General features: G+C 34.0%; 1 protein-coding gene across 1 annotated transcript in view; it reads right to left on the reverse strand.

The window, feature by feature from the left end:
- Positions 1-24,357, reverse strand: part of LOC106883505 (prolyl 3-hydroxylase 2) — a 105,944-nt gene that overhangs the window by 14,628 nt on the left and 66,959 nt on the right. The window contains exons 4-7 of the mRNA XM_089353115.1: positions 8,550-8,721; positions 5,726-5,851; positions 4,023-4,156; positions 2,409-2,600 (exon numbers count right to left, since the gene is read on the reverse strand). Coding sequence (XP_089209241.1) covers positions 2,409-2,600; positions 4,023-4,156; positions 5,726-5,851; positions 8,550-8,721 — 624 coding nt within the window. The remainder of the gene's footprint in view (positions 1-2,408; positions 2,601-4,022; positions 4,157-5,725; positions 5,852-8,549; positions 8,722-24,357) is intronic.

Genomic DNA, 24,357 nt, shown 5'->3' on the forward strand with positions numbered 1-24,357 from the left:
TCATTTATAACAATGCTCAGTAGAGATTAGTATTAAATACATGACTTCTCATTGAATCTCAACCTACATCTTACTTATATTCATGTTATTTTCATTATCATGGAAATAGTAGTTATATATATGAAACAGAATAGTTTGGACCTACCTTTGATGGAGTTCATCCCCCATATGTAAACTTTACCCAAAAAGCCTTGTCCTGAAACCCTTCCAACAGTGTAGGTACAAGGTAAATCCATTGAATAGGAAATGGTATGATTTGAAACAACAACTTTGTAGTTATAATCCGTTTAGATAGTTGTGATGCCCTAACTACATTTGTGAGACAACTTCCATTGTAATTTATCAAACGGCATGTGATAAAATGATGAAACATTTTAACACCATATTTTCTCTCTTTGATTTATGACATTACACCAGATGGGGAAAGCTCATACGTGATAACTGTGTGTGTATGCATGTGCACATGTACATGTATGTGAGTGTATGTGTGTGTATATATATATGTATGTATATAAACAGAATTCAAATATATGTCTTAAATACTTTCACTGTTGAAACCAATAAAAGATCTAAAACAAAGAGATAATTAATAGATACTTGTTTAACTGATTAATGCTGTTAAACTGACGGTAAAATAATTCAAATATTAATCTCATGTTATAATAATAATAATAATAATAATAATAATAATAATAATAATAATAATAATAATAATTATAATAATAATAATGATGATTTCAAATTTTGCCACAAGGGCAGCAATTTGGGGGGAGGTTATGAGGCGATTACATCAACCCCCAGTGTTCAACTGGTACTTGTTTTATCGACCCCGAAAGGATGAAAGGCAGAGTCGACCTCAGCGGAATTTGAACTCAGAACAAGCAGACAGACAAAATGCTGCTAAGCATTTTGCCCAGCATGCTAACGATTCTACCAGCTTGCTGCCTTCATAATAATAATAAGAAGAACAACAACAACAATAATGATAATAACAATAGTAATAGTAAAATAATTATGATGATGATAATAATAATGGCTAGTGATTTAGGCACAAAACCAGCAATTCTGAGGGGAGGGGGTTGTGGTTGGAGCAAAAACAGTTGATTGTATTAACCCTAATGTCTGACTGGTATTTATTTTATCAGCACTAAAAAGGTGAAAAGTGAAATGGATACCAGCAAGATCTGAACTTAGAGAGTAAAGAACCAGGAAAAAATACTGCAAAGCATATTGTCTAATGGGTCTAGCGTATGGCACAATATTTGCAAATTTCTATTTATGGACTCAAAATCTCACAAAAGGAAATAAGTACAAAGAAATTTTTAAGAGATTTTTCTAAATAAATTTCAAACCGAGACAATAGAAAGATTAAGAAATACAGAAGTAGAACTGAAAGGTTGATATATATATATATATATATATATATATATATATATATATAAGAAGACAGAACATATAACACTAGATTTAAATATAGAAATGATTGCATCATCAACAGCTGAAGTGAGTATCAGTGGCAAAAATAGGTTATTGTAAATTATAATGTAAAAAATATTTAAATGGGCAAGTCAAATTTAAAATACAAGGTCATTTATACTCTCTGTAGCGCTATGGGTAGATACAAATATATATGATTCTAAAGCATACACCAGTTAGTAGTAAGATAACCTATTTTCCTTGTTTTCAGGAGTACATAAGACTGTTAGGATTTGGCTTTTGTCTCATAACATAAAGGAGGTGGGAGGGACATTTTCTCCTTCATAAAATACCAAAAGATCTGGTAGCTATATCAAACAAACAGATGTACTGAGGGACATAGAAGTGTCAAACTTAGAAATGCAACAAAACAATTGTAGTGCTTTGTTGCTGTTAGTGTTTGGCCCAAAGTTGGCTCTGATTGAGCAGAACAATTATGACCAAAGCATTCCTGCCATAACCATCATAATGTACTCCAACACCCTATGTGGTCATTTCTTTAAGATAGTAGGGTGTGATTTGAGTGAGATTTGGTTATTACTTCTTGTAAATCAAGCAATCATTTAGAGGCTCCGTCAACACAGGACTGATGAGGTCACTCAATGATTTAACAGACTTAACGATTGTACACAACTGTTTATTCATTACTTACAGATACTTAATTTGGCCACTGATAAACAGTTATATAGGAAAATAGATGCGACAAAGAAAATAGATGCGACAAAGAAAATAGATGCGACAAAGAAAAGGCATTGATAAAGATAAGGTAATATATAGTTAGAAAATATATTAGGAGATAATTATATTAATAGATTAATGTTAATTAAACATGCATGGTTCTTTTCAGATACTTTAGAAAATTGATGAAAAGGGTTAAAAGAAAGATTGGTCTGGACAATGGTAAACATAGTAACTGTTAAAAGCAAAATCTATTGAGATGACACTAAAACAGATGCTGGAGGTTTCGACTCAACAATAAGATTTTCTTTGGGACTAGCTAAGTGACTTGCATCACTTACATCATCTACTTCACCTTCATCATCAACAGCAGAAACATATTTCTCCGCGACATATTGCAGTATGTTTTTTATCTGTTTTGTATGTGTGAAATACTTCAATGCTTCCTGCAATTAAAAATAGACATGTAAGTACATAGAATTACTTCATGGTTATACATATAAAAAAAGACTAATTTTGTTTAAATATAAAGGTGAAAGGTGCAGTCAACTTAGTTGAGTCTATCATATTGCCAGTCAGTTCTATTACATTACTTTATGTATTTTCAGGTGGCGAGCTGGCAAAAACGTTAGCACACCGGGCAAAATGCTTAGTGATATTTCGTCTGTCTTTACGTTCTGAGTTCAAATTCTGCCAAAGTCGACTTTGCCTTTCATACTTTCAGGGTCAATAAATTAAGTACCAGTTGCGCACTGGGGTTGATCTAATCGACTACCCCCCTACCGCTTCCCAAAAATTTCAGGCCTTGTGCCTAGAGTAGAAAAGATTACTTTATGTATTTTTATGCAATGAAAGACAAAATGGACTCTGGGGAGATTTCAACTCAAGACAGTGAGATATTGAATGAGATAGTTATGTAAAAGCATTTAGTTCAATACTCTACAGTCAATATATAAATATATTTCCTATTATTACAAAATCCAGGAGTTCTTTTCATTGAAACCAGTAGTTCTCAATTAGGGTCCACATGGCCTTTGGGGATTCATATAAAATTTAGTTGTTAAAAATTACGTGCAACAAATCTGCTTTACTTCTATAATACACAAAATATTCTAACTATTTTTTAATACAATTCCTAATGATATTTAATTATAAAAATATAATGAGATTTTTTTAAAACTTCAAATGTCTGGGAGGGAAATCTGAGTAAAATAAGAATCAAAAGGATTCACAGACAAAAAAAGGTTGAAAACCACTGGTTTAAACCATATAACTGTGGCACAAGAGATTTCGCCATAGATTAAACATAATAATGTACACTAATTTATTCAAGTACATTTCAATATATTGATTATACTGAGTTTAACTATTTGTTAATATTTGAATATATCTGTAACTTTGATAACAAGAAATATTGGAGGAATATTTTAGCTGATTTAGACATAGTGTTTAATGGAAGAGAAAGTAAACTTAAATTTGTATTACAAAAGAAAACGTGTCCAGGTGACAGACATGTCCTAAGAAAATTCAGTTAAGAAGAGGATATGGCTAGCTAGTTGTTGCAACTTTAATACAAGTTTCAACTTATTTTTACAATCATTCACTAAACATTACTAAATATATACAGATTAATTTTGAGCAGCTATGACACCACTATCCCTGCTCGCCAAAAATATAGCTGAATTTTCCAAATTTAATTAACTACTAACACAATAAAAATTGGAAAAAATGTTCAAAAGTTCAGCAATTGGCTAAGTCATCTGTTCTAAATAGCAACAATTGACTTTTGGTTAAAGACTAATTCTGGTACTGCTGAAGGAATTTTAATGAAAAAAAAGATATATATCATCAAACAAATTCATACATACTGGTCGAGGTATAATATTTTCAGGTGTTATTCCAGACTTTATATAAATCCGTTTATTTTCCAACATGGTGGGATCTTCAGGTTTCAACAATAGATAAGAAGCTGTAGCCTTTACTGCATTTGGAATATCATTCACTACAATCAAAAACAAAGGCTATCAAATTACATACCATTAATACAAACACCCTCTTAATCACAAAAACATCAAAGGGAACTCAGTAAGTGATAAGACAAACCAAAAAGATGAAAGCTAGGAGAGACACCATGAAAGCTTTTATGTACAATAGCAGTGCCTGTTAACAGCAGATGTTGTTGATGGTGCTGGAAATGAAAAGGATACTAAAGTTACTGGTTATAGTTATATTAGTGGGAATGATGATGATGATGATGATAGGAGTCACAGTCGTTAGATATATCATAATTCTGATATTCTTCCAAGCAACTGCTTTCTTTACCATCATTATCATCATTTTCAAGTCTTGTGCTTACATTAAAGAATATATTAGTAATATCTTCAATAAATCTTCACAGAAATTAAACTCAGTTTTAATGATAACCTTGGAATATTTGTAAATGGAAAATACATATATAAATACATGTAAGTATATACAAAATAGTAGTACTTACTCTTATATACACACAAACACATTTCCTACATGATAGTCAAGACTCATACATGTACACCCACCAACATACATACAAGTCATCATCATCATCATCATTTAACGTCCGTTGTCCATGCTGGCATGGGTTGGACAGTGTAACCATAGCTGGCAAGCTGGGGAGCTGCACCAAACTCCAGTCTCATTTGGCATGGTTTCTATGGTGGATGCCATTCCTAACACCAACCACTTTACAGGGTGTGCTGGGTTCTTTTATGTGGCACTGCACAAGTGCTTTTACGAATGTTCATAAATATTCATAAATACACACATACAAATTTTCTACACAAACAAAAAGAGAAACAATCTCATAAGTATAATGTGTATAAGTGCATGTCTATACACACACATTCATTTTAAACACACACACACACATTTGTTTGTCTAATAACCATTATTTCCATTGGAGCATGGGTTTGGATGGAGACTTATTTCAGATAGGATTTTATACCTGGATCCTCTTGTCGCCAATTCTTATTTGTTTCTCAAATAAGAGAATTCTTTATTCTACAAGCCTTCAAAAGTGCAAAGCAACCAGTCAAAATGTCAACAAGGAATATCAACATCACCATCTTTTCACTCAAGCATTGACAAGTGTGAAATATAAACATTCATGCAGATTTGCACACATACAACAGACTTCCTGTATTTTCTATCACCAAATTCCCTTACAAGGTATCGGTCAGCCCAGGCTACAGCAAAAGACGTTTACCACTAGGAGCTGAACAGTAGGATCAAACCTGAAATCATATGGTTAGAATAAGTACTAGGCTTACAAAGAATAAGTCCTGGAGTTGATTTCTTTGACTAAAGGTGGTGCTCCAGCATGGCCGCAGTCAAATGACTGAAACAAGTAAAAGTATACACACACACATACATACATACACACACACACATACACACACACACACACACACACAAAGTAAAGGCATATAGAAGCACACAAATTCACCCAGCCACACACGGATATACAGAAAGCCACATAAATGCACGCATCTAAACTTAAAATGTAATGTTATAAATGCTTATAGCAGATACTTACATTTGTAGTAACCAAACTGTAAATAGTTATACATTTCTGGGAAGAAGTCTTTTACTTTCTCACCATAAAGTAAGCTTAGCTTTTCTTCACATTTATCCTGGCATTTTAAAACACTGATATAGTGCTCTGAAATAAGATAAACAATATGAAGGTAGAGATTTATGCTTTATTTTCTTCCATTTGTTAAAAATATAATTTTTTCAGACTTTTCCCACTTCTTAATCTCTAACTTTTCAACAGATTTTGGCATACAAAAATAAATAAGTAAATATTTTTTCTCAATACAATCTTGCAACTAATTATGTTTAAATCAGACACTTTGATTTACACTTCTCACATGTAACGGCACCTTCATATTCAAATAAAAAAAAGTAAACTAAATAGCTCTTTGTACCCTATCTACTCTGAATATGAAAGAAGGAATGGAATTGGAGAGTTAATAGATTTCTTTTTTTTTTCTTTTTTTTTGTGAATAAGCACACAATGTGAATCCTAAGGTTGATATTTGTGGATGCAACAGATACAAAGCAGACGCCTTTCTTTTTGGTCAAGCCCTCATCGACCTTTTCAAGTCTCACTTGAAAAGTAATGTGAGGGTGGAGACGAAAGCACTCTCCTCCAGTGAACTTATCAAGAGGTGAATGACTCTTGATAAGTAAAAATAGTATACATTTTATTTCATTTTTCCCACCCCATCTCACCTAATTTTACGTAAACCCCTACACAAATTGTAACCTGTCTTTGCAATTTCCTCATTTGATGCCCCTCTGGCAAACAAGAGAGAACCAGCAATGTCCTTCCATCCATCTTCTCCACCCCCGATACCTGGGAGAGTCATGACAGTAGAGTCCTCAGACTCCTCCTCCACATGGGCCTATCAAAAGCAACCATCATGAGACTTTCTGACCAGACTCTCAAGTGTAATCAACTACAACCAAGTCAATGGATATTACCCATCCATCTCATTCTTGGTCTACCCCTAGATCTTCTGCCAGTTGGCTTGACTTGAAGAATCCATCTCGCAATTCTTCCCTGAAAAATCCTTATCACATGTCCATTGTACCAGAGCTGTGACCTCTCAATGTGGAGAAGCCTTGTTATTATTATTATTATTATTATTATTATTATTATTAAGCTGGTATAAAGTGGCAAGCTGGCAGAAATGTTAGCACACAGGCGAAATGCTTAGCATCATTTTACCTGTCTTTACATTCTGAGTTCAAATTCCACCAAGGTTGACTTAGCCTTACATCCTCTCAGGGTTGATAAAATAAGTACAAGTTGAGTACAGGGGTCAAAATAATTGACTATCCCGCTCCCCTAAATTTCAGACCTTATGCCTATGATAGAAAGGATTTCTTTTTTCTAACATAGCCATAAGGTCACAAATTTGTGGAAGAGACATGGCTGATTTAACTAATCTCAGTACTAAACTACTCCTCATTTTATCAACCGCAGATAGATAGGAAGTAATACTGAATCTGGTGGAATTTTAGAATAAAGAGATATACCACAAACTCTTTTTTTTTTTATCAGCTACCAAAAAAAAAAAAATAATAATAATAATAATGATAATAAGAACATCTCACTCCTCTGGAATTTCACCATTCAAACTGACAGAAAGATAGATGCAAATAGGCCAGACATCATATTGAAAGACTTCAGACAAAAATCATACCACCTCATTGATATGCCTAGTGGCAGTTCAAATTCTGCCAAGGTCGACTTTGTCTTTCATCATTTTTGGGGTTGATAAATTAAGTACCAGTCGATGTAATCGACTATCTCCCTCCACCAAACTTCAGGCCCTGTGCTTTTAGTAGAAAGGATCATTATGGCAATGAACTGACAGAATTATTAGAGCATCATGAAAAATGCTTAGCAGCATTATGTTGTGAGTTCAAATTTCACCAAGGTTAGCTTTGCCTTTCATCCTTTTGGGGTTGATAAATTAAGTACCAGTCGAGTACTGGGGTTCATGTCGTCGACTATCCTCCTCCCCCAAATTTCCAGGCCTTGTGCCTATAGTAGAAAGGATTATTAAGACAGCAACCAGGCAGAATCATTAGCAGTCTGGGCAAAATGCTTAATGGCATTTCATCCATCCTTATGTTTGGTGTTCAAATTCCACTGAAACTGACTTTGCCTTTCACCCTTTCAGGGTTGATAAAATAAGCATCAGTTGAGCACTGGGTCAATTTAATTGACTTAAACCCACACCTGAAATTTCTGGCCTTGTGCGAAAATTTGAAATCATTATTATTATTACTATTATTATTATTAATGTGGCAATTATTATTAAGGCGGTGAGCTGACAGAAACGTTAGCACTCCGGGCAAAATGCTTAGCGGTATTTCGTCTGCCGCTACGTTCCGAGTTCAAATTCCACCGAGGTCGACTTTGCCTTTCATCCTTTCGGGGGGTCGATTAAATAAGTACCAGTTACGCACTGGGAGTCGATATAATCGACTTAATCCGTTTGTCTGTCCTTGTTTGTCCCCTCTGTGTGTAGCTCCTTGTGGGTAGTAAAGAAATAACACCAGGCGAAATGCTTAGCAGCATTTTGTCAATCTTCATGTTCTGAGTTCAAATTCTGCTGAGATTGACTTTCCTTTTCATCCTTTCAGAGTCAATACAATAAGTACCAGTGGAACACTGGGGGTCAATGTAATTGACTTGTCCCCTCCCACAAAATTTCAGGCCTTGTGCCTTTAGTAGAAAAGATTATTATTATTATTGCCCTTGTGACCAATAAAACCAGAATTAATTATTATTATTATTATTATTATTATTATTATTAAGAAACAATGAAGACTCCACAGACCTGATATTGCATTGATAAACTCTGGGAAACTTTCATGATCATAAGGACCTTCACAGAGAATTCGGCAATCTTCCTCTTCTTTGATGAACTCATTGATAGCTTCCTCTATGTATTTTATACCTTCTTGCCAGTCTCCATTACGTTGATTTTCTTGGCCATTGATGAAAGCAGTCTGAAAATAAAAATTTCAAATTACAAGAAATAGCAGCCAAATCTCTCTCAAAGCATGCTCTATTGTTCTATGATAAACCACAGCACACAACAATATCTTTTTGTGAAATATATGTTTTTCACCTTTTTGTTACCATATTTCAGTTGATATACATTGCTTGTGTATCAATTAATTTTGAAAATAACAAAGAATTTGGTAAAATATCTTTATTTTTAAGAAGCTCCCATGCTGGTGTCATGTAAAAGGCACTATCCAAACGTAATCGATGCCAGGCCCGCCTGACTAGCTCTTGTGCTAGTGGCATGTAAAAAGCACCCACTACACTCTCAGAGTGGTTGGCATTAGGAAAGGCATCCAGCTGTAGAAACATTGCCAGATCAGATTGGAGTCTGAAGCAGCCACTGGCTCTCCAGACCTTGGTCAAACTGTCCAACCCATCAGACGTTAAAAAATGATGACGATGATGAGGAAGCTGATGTTTGGAACATCACATAAAATTTTCGAATTTTGATCAGAAGGTTTTTTATTTAGGATAAAAAAACAAATATAGTTCTCAGAAAAGTTGATACCAAAAGAGTTAAAAGCGTCAAGGAACAATTAAGAACCAGTACTAAACTCTGATTTCACAAAATTAACTGGTGAGATAAATCTTCTCCCTGCAGAAGATACTATTGTATCTGGGACAACAATGTTGCTTCTTAACAACAGTTGAAGATTTTAAAAAATTACTAAAATAGAAAAAAATAATAAATAATAGTGACAAACAATGTTTAATGTCATGTTTACGAAAGATGATTTAAACTAGCTACATCTGCAAAGTAGCTTCACTACAATCTAAAATTCTTTCAAGATTTGTACCTCATTTTGTTGGCACTGATAATTACTACCATCTGCTTCAACTTACAGTATATTTACTCATTCAGAGATAGTAAAACATTCTCTTCTAAGTGTTCTAATTCTCAACTGCTTTCTTAATCTAAGTGAAGCCAACTTAATGTTGAGCTTTATACATAAAATTTGACAATTATTTGTTGCTGATGTTGTAATCTTTATCATAATTATTACATATGATTATTATTAAGATGGGGAGCTAGCAGAATAATTTTTGTGTTGGACAAAATGCTTAGCAGCATTTCTTCTAGCTGTTCTGAGTTCAAATACTGCTTTCATCCTTTTGGAGTTGATAAAATAAGTATCAGTTGAGCACTGGGGTAAATGTAACCGACTTAACCCCTCCCCCAAAATTGCTGGCATTGTGCCAAAATTTGAAAAGGCAGTGAGCCGGCAGAATCATTAGCACACTGGAAAAAATGCTTCGTGGTACTTTGTCTGTCTGCACGTTCTAGGTTCAAACTCTGCCAAGGTTGACTTTGCCTTTCATCCATCCACAATCCTAATGTACATAAGCAATGGTTAAACAAAGCCAGCTTCTAAAACTTGTAACCAAACATAGGAATTTCAAACACAAGGTGATGCTCTGTGTCCAGTGGAATTATGCGGGGATCATTCATTACAAGTTCATTCCAGAGAGTCAAACCATCAATTCCAACCTGTACTCTGAACAGCTGAAGCAAATTTATGCCATTGTGTGGGAAAAATATCCAGTACTGGTTAACAGAAAGTGAGCTCTTCTACAGCAAGACAACACAGTATCTCATACTGCTAGAAAGACCTGGAATAAACTCCAGGAACCAGAGGGAATTGAATTGATGCAGCACCCAGCATATAGTCTGGGTCTAGCTCCCTCAGATTATTACTTGTACTAATCTACAGCTCAGTTCTTGCACTTGTGACCTTTCATCAACTAAGAAAAGGTGGAAGTTTCAGTGAAGGAGTTCTTTGCCTTGAAGGGCAAGTGCTAGTATTAGCATGGGCTCAAGAACTGGAAGAAAGTGTTGTAATCCTTAATGTCGAATTGTTATAATGCCCACTCTAGTATAGCAGTAAGACAAGTAAGACCATGACAATCTATGACCATCTACTATGTACTCTCTCTTTATACTGACCAACATCACCTTATTTATAGTGACTAGCATATACAACTTGTCATGTTGGAGGGGTGTACCATTATTACTATTATCCCCACAACAGAAAGGTGGCTTCAGATGGTGCAACACGATGGCCTCTAGTTTGAATGCGAGGCTGCTTTTGTTGTAACTTGATGAATAAAGAAGGTAAGTTACCAAAATATTGTAAAACTTTTGACTCAACAAAATACTCTACTTTTATGTGGTACTGGCATGGATGCCTTTACACGGCAGCAGTAGGGTGCTTTCTGCATGGCACCGGTATGGACTATGTAAAAAGATGGATAGATAAGAGGGAAAGGGATGTCAGAATGAAAGATGTCAGTAGAATACAATGTGGAATGTCTCAGTTACATAATGGTTTAATAACTTAAGATAAATGTATGTCAGTAGACCAGTATTATCAGAGAAAATCTTTTTATGCTTAAAACTTATCTTTGAAAATATGTTTATTAGGCCTGTCTGCACCTGTGTGTGATGGTGGGAAGGAGGGGGGGCAGAGACAGACTGACTGACAGGCATATATAAAAGAAAAGATGGCGAAATAGTGAAGGATGAAGTGCAATAGACCAATATGATGAAGAGAGTTTCAAAAAGACAGATAGATCATACAGGCTGATAAACAAATATAAGTAGACAGATAGACAGGTAAGTACAGACAAAGAAACTGACTAAGAAACTGACAAATGGGTACAGAAAAGGGCAGAAGATAAGGAGATAACTAGGTATACAGATATATATAGAGGGAATGTGCCATAAAGAGAAACAAGACAAATACTTGTAATATGTAAGATTCTAGTATGATAATAGTGCAAGTATATATCTATCTTGGTATAAGCTACAGAATTATTGTTGAAATAATTCTCCAAAGGGCCATGGGCTGTTTCACTAGGGAAATAAAGACAGTCAGTTGCAGTAATAAAATGTCAAATATATTAAGTGTCTGTTAGCATCATAAAAGATTGAAGAGTAAGTCAACTTAAACAAAAGATAACTTATTACAGTGTCAGGAGGAAGATTACACTACTGAAAACATTGTCAAGCACTAAATCTATTGACAGGAGAACTGAAAACGAAGTCGGCAGCGGTAACTCAAATGATATAATGTTATGGAAATACATCCAATACACACACATAACATCCAATTTGCTTTTTCTATGAATAAGTTTTTGATTAATGTATCTTTCAGCTAATAAGCTTTTGACCATTGTGTTTTTGACAAAAGTGTTTTCAGCAAATGTTTCTGGACCCATCAAACTACACTAAACCTAAGTGAAACACAATAATCTATTAAATTGAATAGGATCCTTAAAAAAATTCAGCCACTGCTTCACACAATATTTTCTACAAACAACACATACACAATGCAAAAAAAATAACCCATACACATATTCACACAACACACACAATACAAACACATACTCAAAGAACACACATACACACACATGCACACGTACACACATTTGGGAGCCATTGTTAATGAAATAGAAAACCATATTGCATTGTTGTACTATATAATTGGCATTTAGTTATTTGACTCCTATTAGTAATAGTGTTTATTTTCGAAACTGTTACTGTTTTTCTATAAACTTCAGTGTTACTATTTAGCAATTGCTTTCTTCAACTGAAACAAAATTATGAAATTAATACCACTTCCAAAACTATGCAGATATCAAAACATTGGACACCGCAAGAAAAATCATGAATGAGGAATTCAATTATAGAATGACTTATATATGAAGCTTAATGTGCTCACACCAGAAACTAAAATTATTTTAATAAAAAATTTAGAAACCAAGAAAACTAGCAATAATCTGCATCATCAAAATAAAACAAAAGGAAAATGAAATAAAATAAAAATCATTTTTGAATTTAAAATGTCAAAATTCATTTCTCATTCACACACAAACTTATTTTATTAAATTTATTAAAATAAAAGATTATTAATTCACAAAAATCTACAAACTTAAAAATCAGTTTAAAAACCATCAGTATAGCATTCTTCATTATCACAGATATCAATAAAAGTCCTCCCATTCCAGTTATGTCAACTTTTCATCTGCATCATATAAGTATGGTACTTCCTGTTACATCTTCCTGTTCTTGACCATCTTGGAAATCATTTTCAGGAAACTCATCACTATATTGGCTGGAATATCATTCCATGCATTCTTTACTCATGATACAAGAGACAAACTTCACTTCTTACCATTGCCACCTTTGGTCAGTTCCTTCTGCTGTGAAGACTTCAGGTTATCCAGATTGAAACCTATCTCTCAATAGCTTATTCAACATCACATCAAAAGCTTGTAGAAAAGATGAGAGACTAGCTGGCATCATAGTTTCAGCTATGTTCAGTGACTGATCTTTCTCTCTTTCACCTTTCTTATCAATAATGCATAGAACTGTTCTCAAAGTATGGGCAATTTCTTCTTCAGAAGTGTCAGGTCTCTGGTTTCTTACTCTTATTAATCTTGGTTTAATCACAATATAATCCTTTATTTAGCAATGACAGCAAACCAAACCTCTATGTCATACTTTTTCTCCCTTTGGCAATCTTTCATCTTGTATCACTGTTGGCTTAAACACAGTCTCATTTACCAAACTCACAAGTACCACAGTAAAATGTGTCCTTTCATGTCCTGTGGTTCTCACATGATTAGACCTGATGCTAAATGTTTAGTTTCCAGGGAGATCAAAAAGCATGAGCTTCAATATTTTCAATCAATCCAAGTTGAATGACAATCATGCTGCCTCTTTTACTTCAAAATGACGTAAAGTATGTCTTATCTTCTAAGTCATGTGGTAGTTTCTTTGATATCTTTGGATTTCTGTCATAGACTGACGCTAATCCTTATCATAAAACAAGGCTTTAAATGGTAGGTTACATTGACATCTTGGTAACCCTCAACCATATTTGTAGCATAATTACAATGTAATCACTACTCCCCCAGTCAGTGACCTTGTCTAACAATTCTTTATCCATCTCTGAATATACAGCCTGTTTCCCTTTGTGCACCCATTTTTACCTTAAGCATTTCTAGTAATGCTTCTTTTTACTTTCTTAAATCTCTCGCAATTTTCTCTGATACAGAAAACTACCTCTCAACAAGCTGCACGTATAATACATAACTTAGAAGCAGCGCTACAAATGTACCAACACACACTAGATTGAGATATAGCCAGCCTCATGCACTTCTCATGAGGAATTCCGGAAGGAGCTTCATGAGATCACTGCTGAGACGCTTCCGAAAAAAGAAAAGCCATTGGAAAACAGATTATAGCAGCGACACCATCTAAGAATATCTGAAGAAGGAATTGTATTCTGAAATATCATCGGACTATGGATAACTAAATTACAACAGGTATATAGTCCATTTTTTTGTACTATAGTGCATTGTTGTACCATTCAAAACTTTTTATTCTTTATAAACAATACACAATGCTTCAAGCAAACTACAATACTCTCCAAACTTCTGTAAATTACACAATTTTAAGTTTGAAAGCAGAAATATGCAATTAACATTTTCGCTTTCCCCCAGTAATAACCAGGGGGATGATGTTTGACAAGGGGTAAAACTTTACCTTTTTATACCTATCTATCTAATATGTGTATAACCTGACAGACAAGACCTAATAAAAACTTTTTCTTTTTCATATTTCTTTGTTTTGGCTCTTAATTTTCATTCCCTTCATGTTTCCTTATTTCTCCACATGTTCCTTTGAAAATTTACTGTCCCTCTCTTCCACCTCTTAACTTTTGTGAACTAACTTTATTTGACTCATCACCATTCTCTTCTCCTAAATACTCCATTATGTCAGTCTAGCCACAGACTTCTCTAATATGTTTAAACCCACTTGACAAGTCCAGAAGACCAGACTTAGAATAATTTAATTTTTATTACATTAAGATGCTTTTGTTATTTATTCAAGCTGGCTTTACCCTTATTCAATATGCATTTACACTTCTTATAGTGGTTGCAATAATAACATTTCTTCAAGATTTCTTAGCCTCGTGCACAAGTCACACTCCAACTTTTTTATAAATTGAAATTTTATGCAAACAAGTTGCAATTTATACATAAGTAAATACTGAAATTAATAACATAAAGTGTATAAATGGTACATTTAATTTTTTAATCTAAAAACTAAATCTAAGAGTTTACTGCAATATTAATAACTTGATATTATTAAATGTGATTAGAATTTCCTTTTTCTAAGTTGAAGCCACAAAATATTGGTTCCCCTGTGGATAATAATGCTCCCTTTAACTCAATATAATGGAGATTTTTTTATGATTGAATTTCAGTCAAGATGGAAGGTATGAAGTTGCTCAGAAATTAATTATTCTAAATTTCAAATCTAGCCAAGGTCAACTTAGACTATCCAGCCACCAAGATTTATAAACAAAATATCAGCTAGTCACTAGACAATATGCTATGCTTAAGGTATTAAGTAAGTGATTAGCATAATTTAATTAGATTCAACAAACCCACTGACCTGATTAATTATAAGGGCAACATGCAACAGCTGAAAAGGAATGCTTGTTTAACATCTGTTTTTTCCATGTTAGCAGGGCTTAGACAGGAAATACAATAGTGTAAAATACTTATTTACTGTTTCAACTATTAGGCATTAATAGGGTTTCCTCCAATCAGTTGCAGAGTCAACAACCTTTCCTTCAACACCTACATAACACTCTTGACGAATACTGAACTCTAAATGTCTTATGAAAAGGTACAATATTTCATAGAGGTGCATTTTTAATGAAATTAAACTCAATATGATACAGGTAAATATGGATCAAGAATGAAATAAGATCACAGTTTAAACAGCATAAAAACAACAGAATATTAATTTAAAATTCCAGACAGATTTAACAAAGCACTATATTTCAATGATCCTGAATTCTTTAGAATCTCCAACACCCTGAATTAAAATTTTTAAGTAGATATCTCGTTTTAATTTTTGTGTGTTTTAGCATACTTTTTTTTATTTATTTCCATATAAATTGTTGCATATATGCTTTTAATTCATCATATTATATAATGTCTATCACCTTTGCCATTATCTGTTTCTTTGTATTTCTTTTTCTGTATACCTTTAAACTTTTATGGCTAATAAAGAAATCATCTTCATCATTATTATTATTATCATTATTAAGATGGTGCTTAGTGACATTTTGTCAGTCTATATGTTCCGAGTTCAAATTCTGCCAAGCTTAATTTTTACCTTTCATTTTTAAAGGGTTGATAAAATAAGTACCAATCAAGTATTGCATATCAATGTAATCACCTATCCCCCACCACCACCACTCTAAAACTGCTGGCCCTAGGCCAAAATTTGAAACCACCATTTTATCCTATTACTCTGTCACTCTCTCTCCCTCACTCCTCCTCCTCCCTTGCTCACGTAGATCCCACATGACCATCGGCCATCTTTCTTTCTTCTCCTAACTTGTGTTTCTTTCTTTCTCTCTGTCATAGCTGGAACGAGGAAGACATGTTCTTGTCTGTCTCCTGTCCAAGCTTGATTTACACATTCACCACCACAACCTCGTTTAGGTTCAGTAGCCCTTCCTGTTTGTTTTCACTGTCCTGTTTGTGTTACCAATTTTGACCCTCTGCAAAATCCCAAATTTTATTTAATTTGCTTTGCGGGAGCAACTGTTTTATCAAAAGCATATATTGTTGTTAAATGCTCGAAATACGAGACTAGAAAAACAGCCAACAACTGATGAAGGGTTGTTCTTTATGTCGTTTGTTTTATTTTCCATTTCTGTCTTTCGTTGTTCGAAAAAATAGTTCCTATTTCATGTACTCGTACTTCGTATTTTTTTGTTGTACACGTTTCATGACATCCTGTACCCACACATGCATATATATATAGATGTAAGTATGTACATATACGTATATACATATGCATATACATATATATATATATATATATATATATATATATATATATATATATATATATATATATATATTTAGTAAACAAATAAAGGAATGATATTACACTCTTTAGTCAGTGACCCTGATTAAAGAATGTAATATCATCACCTTTGTTCCATTGTTTCTTTACTTTTATATACTACAATGAATGTGCTAACCATATAATCAGTACATTTCCTGAATTTACAACTTGAATGGAATGTCTTTTGGATGAAGCGAATACTTTCTTCTGATTTTATTCCCATAAATTTTGTTAACCAAGATTTCACATGAAATGCTGAGTAGGATGCTCAACTGGATTTCCTAAATCCCTATATATCATCAATAGCATCGCCATTCTTTTCAATGTTCATTTTTCCATGCTCTCTTGGGTTAGATGGAATGTGTTGAGGGGATTTTCTATGCCCTAATGCCCTTCCTGTCACCAACCCTCACCAAGTAAAGTAACGTTTCTCCATGACCAAACATGCTTTCATGGGAGACTGAAAATGAAAGACACTGTTTAGATAATGGCAGCACTTGTTTACAACTATTATGCAATGTCAAGACAAGGAGGCTATAACACACACACGCACGTACACACACATACATGCATAAACACATACTCACACAACAAGTTTCTTTCAGTGTCCATCTACAAGGTCCTTGGACTATAGTAAAAGACACTTGCTCAAGGTGCCATGCAGAGGGACTGAGGTTGAAACAAAGCAGTTAGTGAGAAGACTCATTACCACACAGACATACCTGTGCCTGATACAAAAACTATATAGTGTGTACGATTAAACCTTGGGAGAGACATTATGCTGGTAATAAACACACACACTGGTTCAGTCCTTTATTAATCTATAAACAGTATTTATTTTATTTTTTTATTTTTTTTATTACTGTTTATAAATTAATAAAGGACTGAACCAGTGCGTCTGTTTATTACCGGCATAATGCCTCTCCCAAGGTTTAATTGTATTTCTTTCAACACACGTATCCACATCAAGAATCTTGCACACGAAATACACATACGAAATATATAGTGTGTAGTTTGCTACTAAATGCTGCTTCATTCAAATACCTCCTGTTACTCATGTAGGTTGGGGCAAGATTAAAAGACAAACTTTAATATAGTATTGATTGAGTCAATAGATTGTAATTCCTTCTCTGAAAGTTGTTCTTGTACCTAACGCAAAGGAAAATCATTATGATTATTGTTGTTTTTTTTTCATTGCCCTCATAGCATTTTAAAAACATTGTCCCCATAGATGCCACAACTACTTGGGTTGATAGTGCATAAACAGCAAGAGCACTTAGTATTTACAAGATACAAAAATGTTTTTAAGAGATATACTATTTATATCATTGGTTTTATCAACATGACCTTATTTTTCTTTCTGAAAGCCAAATAATATAAGAGCTTTAACTTTACCATATATGTATATCTGTTTATAATAAATGAAGGAAAGGAAATTTCAAATGGATAACATGAAACCCATAAAGTGCCTTGAAGTTGTTTATATATCATAAATATTTATCAACTGTGCTTATCATAAATCCCAAATTCTCTGTGTCAGCAACATAGTTTATCTTGAAAAGCTAGTAAGAAGAGGGTTGAAGTTAGCTTTGTACAGGAAGAAGAAAAATTTTTTCTCAGCTATGTTATTGCTGAATAATTGCTTCATACTGTTATCAAAAAAGAAAATACTCAAATCTGTAGTTTTCATTCAATTCAATAAACATATTTCAAAAGGGAAAAAAAGAAATATTTTCATATGAGGCCTAGTTAAAGAAGAGAAGGAATAACATATTACTTCCAGGATCTAGATACAAGTGGCTTCAAAGGTTTGGTCTTTTATGATGGGGTGGTGTTAACGATAATAATAATAGAAAATTGGCATAAAACCTAGTTTGGTGCAGCTCCAGAAAACAGTATTATTAAGGACAGTAGTATACGTAGGAAGGTTCTTGTGATCTATGGTCGCTTGTAGTTCAATGTTAGGAATTGTTCTTTAACAACAGTCTAAGCTGTTGTGCGTATATGAAATAATAATTGTTTCAAATTGTTGCATAAGGCCAGCAATTTTAGGGGGAGGGGGTTAGTTGATTACACTGACCCCAGTACTTCATCAACCCCCAAAAGGATAAAAGGCAACAATAATAATAATAATCCCTTTTACATATACAATGAATGTGTCTGAGTCCATTACATTACACAAGGGTAGAGGGCCGCGAATCAATCCAATAGTGGGGCCAAAGGCCTCAAAGGTGCCCTCCACAGGAGCTACCTTGAATGTCACCTGAAGGGCAGCTTCAAGGCAAGTAATAATAAAAATAATTGTTTCTAACTCAGGAACAAGCCAGGAATTTAGGGAATAGCATTAGTTAATTAAATTGATGCCCAAAATTTGACTGGTACTTTATTTTATCAAATCTTGGAAGGATGAAAGGCATGGTTGATTTTGGCAAGATTTGCACTCAGAACATAATTTATTTTATTTATTTATGCTGAAAGAGTGATGGATGGAGGGGACATTATAGGATTTTATGGGACACCCCCATGAAGACTGACCATAATACTGAAACAAGAAGACCAGATAGAATTACAGAGAACAAAAGAAATAGACAGTCTAAGATCATAAACTTTGCAACGCCATATGATAACACAGTGGATAACAAAGAAATTGAAAAAAAAATTGAGAGATATCAAGACCAAGCCAGAGAGCTAAAAAAAACTGTGAAAGACTAACACAAATTTTATTCTTGCAATTAGTGCATTTGGCACAACACACAAACTGCTACCTAAAAGACTGAAAGATATTGGAATTGAGACTCATATTGTCAACCTGCATAAAAAAGTGCAATCCTGTATTCTGAAAGAATCCTAAGAAAGAGACTTTAGATTTGAGGAGACTTGTCACCAAACCTCAAGATAAAATCCCTGCTAATTTAATTAGCAGGGATTAGTTCTAGAATAATGATAATAATAATAATAATAATAATATTAATAATAATAATAATAATAATAATAATAATAATCAAACAAAATTTTGATTGAATTTAGTAGGGAAAACCTCAATTCTAAACTGGAATGGTATCCCATTATCTGTGAGGGGGTTAAAAAATAGTCAATAATTGAAATAAGAGAAAAACCCAATGATATACCAGCACTTGAGATAATATCTTAGAGACATCATATCAAGGTATACTGAGAATAAGATAGGATACACATGGGTGACAGAGATATAATTAAGATGGGAAAAAAAGGCAACAAAAAACTCATGGAATGACTTAAATATAATCAGAAACTTTAATTAAACTATAATGGTCTGCATTTATAAGAATAATTCAATATAAAGTAAAGAATGTTGTTGGTAGTGGTAGTGATGATGGTGATGGTATTTAGCCCTAACCAGGAAGACCTATGATTAAAAGTAGTCTAGTCAAGACCAGCTTGTCTCTTTATTCTTTTATTTGTTTCAGTCATTTAACTGCAGCCATGCTGGAGCACTGCCTTTTAGTCAAAGAAATCAACTCCAGGACTTATTCTTTGTAAGCCTGGTACTTATTCTATCAGTTTCTTTTGCCGAACCGCTAAGTTACTGATGGTAGTGATGGGGACAAACACAAAGATACACACATAAATATATACATACATACATACATACATATATATATATATATATATATATATATATATATATATATATATATACACACACACACACACACACATATATATACAATGGGCTTCTTTTCAGTTACCGCCTATCAAATCCACTCACAAGGCTTTGGTCATCCTGAGGCTAAAGTAGAAGACACTTGCTCAAGGTGCCACACAGTGGAACTGAACCCGGAACCATGTAGTTGGGAAGCAAGCTTCTTACCACACAGCCACACCTGTAAGATTACTTTGTCCAACATGACTGTCTCCTTTTTTTTTAAAGATAATAGTGTATGACTTAAGGGAGATTTGACTCCTATTTCTAGCAGGTCAATTAGTCAATTGGGGGCTACCTCGATGACTTGTAAAAATTTAGATTTGTTGCTCTGTTGAAAGCAGAAAAAAAATAATTTCTTGCATTTCAGACTAAAATGAACCTTTCTTTTCTTTTTATATTTGACAGATATTTCTTCTCACAGCACATTGACAAAACCTAATTTTCTGTTTTTACTACTAAAGATACCTAATTTGAGTGAGATCTTAAAAAAAAAAAATAAAACATTGAAGTTGACCCACCTAACCTATGTCAGAAATGAAAGATCAACCATGAAAATTGCTGTAATTATCACGATGATTCTATCAAAAATAAATGCAGAGTATGTTTCTTTCCCTTGTTTTTTTTGGGGGGGTTTGTCAGTTTTTAAAATTGTTTACTGTGTTTTACTTTAGTTTTAGTTTCCCCTAGATAAGCAGCTTTTGCTTAGAGATACAGCCGATCATTTCCGTCTAGTCATGTATCATTACTTATCAAGGTTTATTACTAGTATTTATTATGTCAACATAGCAAACAGTTAAAAATCTCCAACAACAAAAGCTGCACTCTTACTTCCAATAATGTACCTCTGACAGAATGTCTGTCTAGTCTTGTAGTTACTGATGTTGTTAATGCTAAGTAGCCCCAGGTCGACTCTGATCACGCAGACCTATGATAAATGGCTAGACAGGATGGTCCAAGTAGAACCAACCTATCTTTTTAAGGAAATCTAGGAATGCATTATCCAATGTGAGCTTCCATTTTCTTAAGATAGTAAGGTGTAATTTGAGGGAGATTTGGTTATTGTCTCAAGCAGGATGAGTAACCAAGTAGGACATCTCTCATCAGTTCAGGAGCCATGGTAGAAACATATGGTTATCACAGACACCAGAAATTTCCTTTTTTTTGTTTTTATTTTTCAAATATCACATAAGTACTGGCAATGTTCTCGATAGATTAATCTTGAATAAAGTAAATATTTTACAAATATTTTATAGAGAAAGAGGTCGTGGAAGATAAGAAACCTTGATAATTAGCCTGTCTTTAAAAGTTTATTTCTGCATCTTTCATCAACGGGCAGAAAACAAACTAACGAGACAGCCTCCATGCAGCTGCTTGCCTTGCTAGAAAGTGCTGCTAAAATTCTTTCCAGTACATTAAATACAATTAAGTCTGAGTAAAAGACAGGATTACCATGATTAGAATACCTTTGATCAAAAAATATGCTTAGACAGGTGCAGGCATGGCTGTGTGGTTAAGACATTTGCTTCCCAACCATGTGGTCTCAGGTTCAATTTCACTGCACAACATCTTGAGCAAGTATCTTCAACTAGAGCATTGGGACAACTGAAGCCTTGTGAGAGGATCTGGTAGACAGAGACTGTAAGAAGTCTATTGTGCATGTGTGTGTGTGCGTGTGAGTGTATGTGTGTGTACATGTGTCTCTTATGTATTTATTTTGAATCTCTCACGACTTGAAAACCAGTGTTGGTTTGTTTGTGACCCTGTAACTTAGTGGTTCAGCAAAATAAAACCAATAAGAATAAGTATTAGTCTTAAAATAAATAAGTATTGGGCTTGATTTGACTGACTAAAACCCTTCAAGGCAATGGCCCAACATGGCTGCAGTTCAATGATTGAAAGAAGTAAAAGAACAAAATAATAAAGCAAATGAGGCTGACTCGGAGCTAAACATCAACCACAACAATTAAAAGAAAAATACAAGTTATTTCTAAACCAAAGACAAACCGTGTCACTAATCACAGATGTTTCCTTAATGTCATAGAATACAAGCTGCTGTAATTAATATGAGGAATGTAGTGAAATGTTGATGTTCTTGGTAGTATACAAAGCTTTCATGGCACTATACAAAGTCTATTAAGTGACATATTTAGAACCCTATACCATTTCAAAATGAAACCCTACTCAGTTTCTCCTCTACTTATGTTGCTGCATAGACTGACAACTCATCAGGCCATTTCCTTCTCAGTGGGGTATCATTTTAGTTTTTGTTTATGTATTTATTTTGAGTGTTTTTTCACATCTATTTCTTCCATCTTAGCATGGAATATCTTGATTAGTCTGTAAATTTAGATATCTGTATGAACTGTTGTTGGAACAAATGCGAAATAAAGCTTGGATATTTTATGTTTTGTTGTGCTTTATTTTCCCACAAAACAGATTCTGAATAATTTAGCCTTCATTCACAAGAATGGCTGTGTAGTTATGGAGTTCATTTTGAGAATATGTAATTTCCAGTTAGATCCTATTGTGTGGTACCTTGGGCAAGTTTCTTCTATCATAATCTTGGATCAACCAAAGCCCTGTGAGTAAAATTTAGAAGCTGGAAACTGTGTGGAAGCCCAGTGGACTGACAGTTTGTTTTTGTTACTGAATGGTAACATTAAGTGTCACCTAGTTTCCCCTCCCATCTGATCCATGTGTGTCTTTAGCTGAGTCCACTCAGTAGAAAGTATTCAAGCCAGGCCTTGGTCTGAGTATAACTGTCGCTATTCCTTCTCACTAAGCTCAGGCTTTGAAAAGTGAAGTATCATAGACACTGCTATTCATCGTCTGCACAAGCCGTTAAATTAAAATTAAAGGTGACTTATATAATCTTATATGTGTACATGTGGTTTTTTAGGTTAGTACTGAACTCATAAACATCTATTTCATGCAGTGTTTTAATTCCCAATGTTAATGGTATACATGTACCTGTGTGTGCAAAGCATCAGAGAATGACAACCAACAAAACTCGGCTGAGTAAGAGAATATCAGACAAAAAAGAGGAAGTCCTGATGGTGTTTAGCCCCAGATCAGCCCTGTTCATGAAGTGCTATAATCAAAAATATTGCAGATTTGACCATCTCATATTTTTAGAAGTGGCCAAAACTATTGTTCATGGCTGTGTGGTAAGTAGCTTGCTTACCAACCACATGGTTCCAGGTTCAGTCCCACTGCGTGGCACTTTGGGCAAGTGTCTTCTACTATAGCCTCGGGCCGATCAAAGCCTTGTGAGTGGATTTGGTAGCCGGAAACTGAAAGAAGATCATCGTATATATGTATATGTATATATATATATATATATATATATGTGTGTGTGTTTGTCCCCCCAACATCGCTTGACAACCGATGCTGGTGTGTTTACGTCCCCGTAACTTAGCGGTTCGGCAAAAGAGACCAATAGAATAAGTACTAGGCTTACAAAGAATATGTCCTGGGGTTGCTTTGCTTGACTAAAGGTGGTGCTCCAGCATGGCCGCAGTTAAATGACTGAAACAAGTAAAAGAGTATGTCATCTTGTTTTTCAAGAAAGTAGGATATCTTTGTCTACTATTTTCAGCAGAGTAAGTAATCAACAGAGTCCTATGTGGCAGACTTACTTCAAAGGAACCAATGGAGCAGGCCAGAATGAAAATGGAAAATAAGAATGATAAAAAAATGTGCCAGCTTAGTCTATTATTATTATTATTATTATTATTATTATTATTATTATTATCAATATTACTATATAGTTTTCTATATACAATATAGATTGATTATTAAAAGACTTTCCCTATCAGGATTTCCAAAATGTAATCATTATCATTTTCATGAAGTTGCATCTACTTTTTCAATGATGACATGGGTTGGATGGGACTTTTTGGAAGTAGTTATTTATGCCATCAGAACTGCCAGATCACATGATTTCAC

The sequence above is a fragment of the Octopus bimaculoides genome, chromosome 5 (genome assembly GCF_046866305.1).
Source record: "Octopus bimaculoides isolate indiv1 chromosome 5, ASM4686630v1, whole genome shotgun sequence".
NCBI lineage: Eukaryota > Metazoa > Mollusca > Cephalopoda > Octopoda > Octopodidae > Octopus > Octopus bimaculoides.